Source organism: Rhea americana, unplaced genomic scaffold (genome assembly GCF_003343005.1).
Source record: "Rhea americana isolate MKP2758 unplaced genomic scaffold, rheAme1 scaffold_425, whole genome shotgun sequence".
In the NCBI taxonomy this organism is placed as follows: Eukaryota; Metazoa; Chordata; class Aves; order Rheiformes; family Rheidae; genus Rhea; species Rhea americana.
The window spans coordinates 105,170-114,039 of NW_028186563.1; the positions used below are offsets into that span (position 1 = coordinate 105,170).

The following is an 8,870-nucleotide window of genomic DNA, read 5'->3' on the forward strand; positions in this document are numbered from 1 at the left end:
GCGCTGCGGTGGGCCGGAGCCCAGCTGGCCTCAGCAGCCCTTGCCTGCCTGCGGCTTCCCCCCCACCCCACCCCGCGAGGGCTGCGGGGCTGGCGAGGCCTCGGCGCTGAAGCCGAGGGTAACTGCCCCCGCGGGGGCTGTGCTCGGCGCCGCGCTGGGACGGCCGGGCACCCCGGGCCGCGCAGCCAGGCGCGCAGCCCGCTGAACTGGGACGCTCCCAGTGCGCTCCGCCCCCGTCTGGGAAGCTGCACCGGGGGGTGGCACTGCTACTCCACCGGTACTCCCACGCCAGGACTGGTTTTCCAGGAGAGGGATGCAACCCCTGGTGCTTTGGAGGCGTCTGGGAGGGATAACTGGGAGTTCCTGGGAAATGTGCATGGGGGAGCCGAGGAGGGGCGGGAGGGATGCGCGCCAGCCCCTTCGGGGGCAGCCCAAGCGTGCCAGGTGGGCGGGAGGCTTTAGCCAGCACCRGGAGGGGGAGGAAARAAAGCCCGTTACGGGCACTTGTCTGGGACCACAAGCACAAACACGGCCAAAGAAAGCCTCCTCCAAAGCCACGTCTTCTGAGCCACGCRGCAGCTCCGGCTCTGCAGCGTCACGCAGCCGAGGGGCGTAGAGGCCGGGGGTCTGTGCAGGCGTGAGCCGGAGGAGCGCGGCTGGCCCAGACACGGGGACGGAGCCTGTGGGGGCGAGGGACTCGTCCCACTGTAGCGCGAGTCTCCATACCAAGGTTTTTGCAGCGTAGCTGGACTGCTTGCTGCCCAGGGGGTGATCGTGCGGGGCACATGCGTGTGCCAGTGTCCCCAGCAGCTGGCCCTTGTGCCCTTACACTTCAGTGCCTTCACTGTCTCAGTGACACCGAGATGCACTTGGGGGCAATGCCCTGCCAGCCCGGAGCACGGGAACAACAGCATGGCTATTTTGCAGCAGGAGATACCATGCCTCTGTGCTGGTCTCAAGGGCGGTGGAGAGACAAGGGACCATAAGACATCTCTGCTGGCCAAATGTCCTACTGGTAGCACACCCCAAACCTGGTTTCATACAGCTCRAGGGCCTGGGGGAGGGGGTTTTCTGTGTGTGAGTGTGGTCTGAGGGGCTGAGTAAAGCTATTCCTGCAGGACAGGTGTTTGTAACTTCTCCTTTCACCCTCCCTTACCCCAAGATGAGTTTTCTAGGCCCRGTTCGGCCACGATCTGGCTGTGGTATCTCTCCTTTCACTGCTGTCCCTCTGCAGCAGGCTCAGGCATTAGCAGGAGCTGGRCAGGTTAAGGCAATGATTTATTAACTTTTCTTTCCCTAGGCTAAATGTGCCAAGGASTCATTTTTTACCTCTGTCCACACCGGAGTCTTTATTCAGGATTGAGTTGGGCACATTTGGGATGACGAGCTTAGTGCTAATGAGCAAAGTTTCACCAGGGCTGTCTCCGCCCTCCCACCACTACCTAGGTTTCTGATCTACTCCTGGCAAGATTTTTTTTCTCCCTCTCACCATCTATAACAGCTTAATTAGTCTCAGCAGAGCTCAGTGGCTTTCTGAAAAGCTGAGAAAGCCAGCAGATGTCTCCATCARATTCACTTCTGATCATGTCTCTCTCCGCTGCTATCCGAGAGCTCCCCATCCATCAGCTGCACCACCAGCAGGCAGCACCTGCTAAGCCAAAGGCTTTAAGCCTCTCCATGCTGCCTTCGGGGCATTTTGGGAAGACAAAAGAGGAACACAGCTTACAGGAAGGTAAAGGAGGTACTCTTATTTATCATTAGGGAAGCATCACCTGTATCCCATCCTGCTACAGCTATATGCTATATTGGTTTAATAGCTTAAACCATGGGACAGACCTACAAAACAGAGCAGAGCGCTCTGGGCCATCCACCCACCTGGTGGACACCAGTGGCTGCTGGCCAAGAGCACTAGCAGAGAGAGGGCCCAGGGGTCCCCTCAGCACCCTGGCGAAGGGCTTGGCCATGCATGTGCCTGGCCGGAGGAGGCGAAACGCCCAGGCACAGCGTAGAGTCTGGTAGCAGTACTTGAGTTTATTTGTAAACTGGTCTTTGGTAAACAATAAGAACACAAAAGAGACCAAACGAATGAGAAGACAACCCTCCCCCCCCMAAAAAAAAAGGAACAAAAAATCCAAAAAACCCAACCAGCTCGACGGGAAAAATAAAAGTTCACTCCAGATTTTAACAGGAAAACAAACTACGGCAAAGGCGGGAGAGGAGGAAACCCAAGAAGAGCTGCACTAGCGCCCTATGCAACGCGTAACAGTGAGGACGGGGCCGCGGGCGACGAGGCCATGCAGCGCGCCCCCTCCCATGGCGGGCAGGGGCTGGGCCCCGGGCAGAAGCAGGTGGGCAAACGCCAGCGGAGGGCACAGTGAGGCGGGCACAGAGCTCCCGGCCGGCGCCGCGGCGGCGATTGCTCCCTTCTTTGTGCTCTCTTTCGGCGCAGTGATGGGGGGCGACGGGCRGGGGGGAGGAAATCCAGAACGAGGAAGAGAGGGAGCACAGGGGACCCTACATGGGGGGCTCGTTGCAGAGCACAATTTCAAGCTCCTTGCGGTAGAGTTTGCCCCCGTCGGAGAGGTTCATGATGCTCTTTCTGTAGTTGGTGAGTTGGTGGATGTTCATCTCCTGCAAGGATTGGGGCCGTGGGGGCTGCATCAGTGACAGGCTGTGCACCCACATTTCCCCATGCACTTCCTTGGTGCTAGAGCCCCAGCACCCTGGGAGTCCCCTTGGGGTGCTGCAGCCTCTCTTCTGCTGCAGCACGGCCTCCTTGCTCCCTCCGAGACCTGGAGAAGGGCCTGGGAAGTGGGAGCTCCTGCCTGGCACTCCAGGAGCCCAGGTGAGGTTTCAGCCACCTCCGCAAAGCCCAAACATGGTCTGTGGGAGCTCTGGCTGCAAGCACTGGGCTACAGGACTAGTTTTTATCCTGAACTGAGGGCAACTTGGACACACAGGGTGGAAGATACCCCTGTGGGTGCGCTGGTCTGCACGGGGGCAGAGCTCTGCTGCAAGCTGTGCTGAGAGGCAGCATGGAAGGAGAGGCAGCGTGGGGAGTCAGAGGGATGTGTGGGCTCCCTCCCACCTGGCCATTCCCCACTTACTTTCTTGTTCTTTTCGTACAGGTCTTTCAAAAGCGCGTCCAGCTCGTTCTCGTCAATGAAGCCGCTCCCATCCTGGCCAGTGATGGAGGGACATGAGCCCAGGGAAGGACACATGCCCAGTGAGCCCACCCCCAGGAAGAGCATCCAGATCCCCATATCAGAGTGGAGAATTGATCCAAAGACTTTTGCTGAACTATTTTTGCCTGGAGCAGTYTCTCAGGCCCCAAGTTACTCCCAGCCCCATGGAGGGGATGGGAAAACATCTAGAAGAGACTGAAAAGCAGGAGACCCTCAGCAGAGCCTCCCCAAAACATMATCTACATCCCAGCGAAGTGGGATGTGGGAGACACCATCTCTTCCAGGCCTGTGGGTCTGTTGGAGGCAGCCTGCTCCCAGCACGCTGGCAGCGGGGCTGGTGGCTGCCCYGAGCCAGAGCCGGTCGCCTGCATCCAGCCTTCCCCTTGCCACCAAGCCAGCACCGAGGGCCCTCTCCCTGCCATCCGCTCCACCAGGTTAAATCCCCTTGTCTTTCTTTGCCACTGCTCACGCACCTTATCATAAAATGCAAAGATAGCATTGAATTCCTCCGACGACAACTTCATTCCCTGGCAAGAGAAACAGATGTAAGGGAGGGGAAAGAGGCACACTGCAAACAGGGAATAGGATTTTTTTTTACCTGAAACTTAAGGAGGAAGTTTTCTTGCACAGGCAAAAGTCTGAAAAAACAAGGCCAGAGGATGAGTAGGAAGCAGCCAGGTGACACTGAGCAAGTGGTGACACTGAGCCCCGACAGACGGGAGAGCGCCGCGGACTGGGCACGCGAACRCCACGCTGCTGCCTGAGCCACGCGAAAGGGCGCACCGAAGAGGAAAACCTGCTTTCCTCCGGCAGCCGAAGCGAAAGCAAACCCTTAACAGATACGGATGCCTTGAGGTTTTCTCCTCCCCACCGCTTGCTCCTTTTGCTCCCCGAATCCCGGCAGCAGCGCTGATCTGGGGGTGCAGAGGGGCAGCCCAGCTCACGGTCCCGCAGCCCTTTTCTCGGGAGGAGGCGGCATCCGAGGAGACACCCGCACCCCGCGCGGCCGCGGAGGGTCTTACCGGGACATCTCSGAGAGGCCCAGCTTCCCGTCTCCGTTCATGTCGAACATCCGCAGCTGTGGGGACGCGAGCGGCGGCCGGTCACCGAGCGGCTCTTCCCTCCCTCCCGCGGCGAGGTGGGCGAAGGCAGGAGACCCCGGGGCTCGCCGTCCCCGTCCCCCCCCAAACTTACGATGGTCTGCGTGTACTCCTGCAGCTTGGGTTCGTCGTAGGGCCTGTTGGCCTTCTTCAGCAGGTCCGACAGGAAGCCCTGGGCGGAGAGCGCCACGTTGGCCGCCGCGCCGTCCCCGTCCCCCCTCCCCCCGAGCACCCCGCGCGGCCCCGGGGCGCAGCCCGGCCCACGCCGCCACCGCCTCGCGGCCCACCTTGAGCTCGTTGGCTTCGATGTAGCCGCTGCGGTCCGTGTCGTACCTCCGCCAGGCCTGCGAGGGAGGCACCGCGAGCGTTCGGCCGGCCGCCCGAGCCCGCCGCTTTCGTTCGCCCCGGTGCGCGCCGCCGCAAGAGCTCCCGCGTTACCGGCCCCCGCTGCCGCTACCGGGGCGCCGCTCTGACACCCGCCTGCGTCCCCCGATTCGACGGGGACCGGCGGCCGCCCCACAAGCCGCTCTCCTCCTCCCGCCTCGGCCTCCGGCGCGGGCTCCGCTTTGCGAGCGCGGCTGCAAAGCCGCCCCGACGCCGAATTCGAGCCTGAGATTTGGGGGAGACCGGGGGCGGCTCRTTTGCCCCCGGCCGAGCCGGTCGCCGGGACAGCAGGGACCGAAACRGGCTCGAGAAGCTGCGGCTGGAAACGGCGCGAGGGCCGCGCCGGCCCCGCTCACCTCCATGAACTCCGAGCTGGAGCCGACGTGCTGGCGGAAGCACAGCAGGAAGTTCTCCTCCGTGGGCAGGATCTGGGCCAGCTGCGGGGCACGGCGAGCGTCAGCGGGGCACGGCGAGCGTCGGCGGGACGAGGCCCCGGGCCCCCCCAGCGCTCCCTGCTCACCCTCCCAGCCACGCGCCCGAACTTCTCCCTGTCTCCTGTACGGAGATTTCCGCTCGTCCGCGGTACCCCCGAAGAAGCGACGGCCCCCTCCGAGCTTCGCCCGGGCGCCTCCTCCCGCCCTCCGCGGCCGCCTCGGCTGCCGGCAGCGCCCGAGGCGCCACGCCGGGCCCTCTCRGCCCCCGCCGGGCAGGGGAAGCTGCTCCGCCGTGACTCACCTCCGCCATCTCGATTTTGCCGTCCGCGTTTTTGTCGTACTTGTGCATGAAATCCTTCATCTTCTCGCCAAAGTTGTCGTTCTTGGAGTCCTGCCGGCAAAGAGCGGGGACGGGAGTCAGTTCCTCCCCTCTCCGCGGGCRCCCCGGGAAATCGGAGCCACCCGGCCTGATACAGCCCCCGTATTTTTAATTCAAACCTGTTCCCCCCCGACCTGGCGGCACGCGAGTCCCTTCCCGGCCCGGGGTGGGGGGCCCTGCAGCCATGGATAAGCAGGGAGCAAAAGCAGGGGAGAGCCTTACCACGCCAGCCCCCTTCCTAGCGCTTTCCAGCTCCTGGAAGAAGTTTTCCAGCTCTTTGCCTTCGATGTAGCCGTTTCCTGGGGAGGAAGAAGAAACCCGAGGTGTTGGCGAGCGAGGGCAGAGAGATGCTCCGGGGTGGGGGGGACGCGGCGGGCTCCTCGGCGGCATCCAGGTGCCGAAGGAGCGGGGCCCAGCTGCCGTCTGCCACATAGGATATACCTAATGGCCTTCACCACCTATATATTTATATGTCAAGATGTGGCTCCTATGGCAACGCGCCTTCTCTTCGCCTTAATGAAGCTGCCACAATTAGTTTCCTTCCAGCCCCGCTTCGTCACGGCACTTTTGCCCGTAATTGCTCTTCCAAAGGCTCCTGTGCTCGGGGCGCTTTTCTGTGCTCCGGAGGGTTAGCGGGAGGAAGGTTCATCAAAGATTTAACGAAGCGCTCCCTCAGCAGCAGCTGTCGGTGCCTTCAAGCCCCGGGGGGCAGGGGGGGGGGACCGGAGCGGCAGCCGCACAGCGTGGCCCGGCCGGGGCCAGGCACCACGGCGTCCCTCGGGGTGCTGGCGGGAGCCTCCGCGCAGCCGCCGCGGCATGGGATGGCGGCACCTTCTCCCTATGCTTTGCTTTCCACCAGGCTCCTTGGTCCCTCAGAGGGGATGGCGCCTGCACCTCCTTCCCGGCTGCCTCGGGAGCGAGTCCCAAGCACCGAGGCGGGAAGGCGCTTTTCCTCTCGGACACAGCCCCACCGCAACATGGTGCATGCTTTTGCATCTGAGGGACAGCAGAAACCAGCTGGTGTTGCCCTCTCCGTTCCCTCCTCTGCTACCCTCCGTCCACCCATCCGTGGAGCTGCCCTGGCTGCCGGGAAAGTCAGGACTTCATCGCCTCATCCTCCTCCTGGAGGAAAGCCCTCTCTGCTGCCCAGCAGCTCAGCAGGTCACCAGGGCCGCTGTCTCCCCAGATCCCCGCGTGCCACTTGCTCTCCAGAGAGCCCTAGGAGGAGCTCACACGAGCCCCGCGCAAACGGAGCCATCTCACATCCCACCTCTGCTTCCAAGCCCGGAAAAGGAGCCGGAGCACCCAGAAACGGTGCCCTTAGCAAGGACAGGGATGGCTGACGCCATGAAGCCAGGCCGGGGAGAGGCAGGTCGCAGCCGCCGGGGACGGGACGAGAGAGCAGATCTCCACGCTCATGGTGGATGGAGTGGGAAGAGCCGCTCTGGCCATGCTGAGGAGATGTCTCCCCGGCACAGAGGGTTTTGAGAACAGGCAGAAGCATGGAGCAGTTTGGGCTCGGACCCTGAGGGGAACGGCACCCTCCCCCTGCCTCGGGGCTGCCGAGCAAGCCGGGGTCTGGCCTGACGGCATGTTTTGGAGGTGACGGAGCACATCCAAGAGCATGGTGCAACACACTGCAAAAGACAGCGCGTCCCCCGCCTGGGACGTCTCCTTTCCCGCAGCGGGCACAGCCAACCGTGCGCGGCAGCTCGCCAAGGATGGCGGCAGCGCTCAGGCTCCCCCACCGATGTTCCCGCTGCCCCAGCGGAGCCTGCACGCGMGTGTCCCTGCACCTGGAGCACGGCAACGTAGAGGGGAACCGTTAAAGGGCAGCTGTCACCGCACGAGCATGGCCAGAGCCCCCCGTTCTGCCAAGATGCTCCAGCAGGGAGGAAGTCACTAACCCCAGCAGGGACAAGGACAGCACRGCCTGTCCATTGGGTGCCACAGGAACCCGGACGCCCAGCCAGGAGGATTGCACAGCACCCAAGAGACTGACCACTGGCTCCAGCAGCCGGAGCCGCTGCATGACGCAGCTCCCAGGAGGGCTCGTTCYCTTCGCCGCTGCCCGCCCGGCCTCTGTGAGAGCCCCAGCCCCTTCCCATGCCGAGCAGCTCCAAAGGGATGGGAAGCACCAGGATGAGCAAGAGCTTTCCAAGGGCTGGTTCCCCCAGGGAGCCCTGGCTGAGCTGGCTTCACAGCACCAGAGAAATTGCACCAAAAAACTTTCTACCAAAGTGATTTTTTTTGGCGTGATTTTTGTCCCCCTTTTGTCAGCAAGATGCGAACAGAGCTGTTCTCCCAGCTCCAGCAGGGACCCTTGGCTGGGACAGGCACAGTCCAGCTGAAGAGCCCAGGCTAGTCCTTGCTAAGCAGCCTCTTTCGAAGTGTGGGGATTGATCCTGATCTTGGTTCTGGGGTCTGTCCAGAGCCAGCTCAGAGAGCACCCACCGCACAGCACCCTTGCCTACCCTGGACGCAGCTGCGGAGCGGCAGCCAGCGTGCCCAGGCAGCTCCGCGCCATCTGCGCACGGTGGAGGAGAGGTCCCCGTTGGGGACGTGGCTGCCGCGTCCCCACGGCACAGAGCTCTCCATCCAGCCGGGCTCGGGAGCCGTGGCAGAGCCCGTTCCCCGTCCCGCTCTGGGCGAGGGACACCTCATCCATCACCCCCTGCCTCCGGGGAGTGGGATGACCCCAGGTCCCAGTCTGCACCCACACTGTCCCCCCAGGCCTGCAGGCAACCTGGGCACAAGCCAAGGGCCCCCGCCGAGGTGGCGGATGGAGTCGAGCGGAGGTTGCAGCCCAGCTGCCGTGAGCCCCGCAGAGGGCCCACAGCCCAGGCTCCCCCAGTGGGATAGCAGGGATGCTCCCCTTGGCAAACTGGGCACAAACTGGGCTGGCAGCCCCAGCCGACAGGGACCCCATTTTGCCTTGAGCCAGGGCGCCCGGGAAGGGCAGCCCCCTCTGCAGCCCRCTCTCACCCACCACCCGCAGCACAGCTCGGGGCTGCTGCCAGCTCTGGGAGACCCCCCAGCCCCGGGGGAGGGGGGTGAGGGGAGACCCGCGGCGTGTCCGGGCTCGGCAGCCCCCGGGTGTGTGTGTGAGGGAGGGGTCCCGGCTGGAAGCCGGTCCCGGGGCTCCGTTATCCCCCCGCCCGGGCGCGGGGCTCCCTCCCGATGGGGCTGCGGTCCCGGGGCGCCAGCCGCGCTCCGGGGCTCTCGGCATCGCCCCGCGCGGCCCCGAGGGCGCCGCCGCCGCCCGCGGGCACTGACCGTCGGCGTCGAAGTGTTTCCAGACGTCGAGGAACTGCGAGGCGGTGAGCTCGGCCAGGTGGAGGTGCGGGGCTGGCTGCTGGCCGGCCATGCTCCCGCTCCCGGTGCCGCC

At 63.7% G+C, this 8,870-nt stretch overlaps 1 protein-coding gene across 1 annotated transcript; it reads right to left on the reverse strand.

Moving 5' to 3' along the window:
• Positions 1-2,110: 2,110 nt before the first annotated feature.
• Positions 2,111-8,849, reverse strand: CALB2 (calbindin 2). The gene is made up of 11 exons (XM_085315272.1): positions 8,759-8,849; positions 5,705-5,781; positions 5,405-5,494; positions 5,026-5,106; positions 4,573-4,629; positions 4,380-4,457; positions 4,208-4,263; positions 3,784-3,823; positions 3,659-3,712; positions 3,108-3,179; positions 2,111-2,631 (listed from the first exon to the last, which is right to left on the reverse strand). The coding sequence occupies exons 1-11, from the start codon at positions 8,847-8,849 to the stop codon at positions 2,515-2,517; spliced, it is 813 nt and encodes a 270-aa protein (XP_085171398.1). The 3' UTR covers positions 2,111-2,514.
• Between the last annotated feature and the right edge of the window lie 21 nt (positions 8,850-8,870).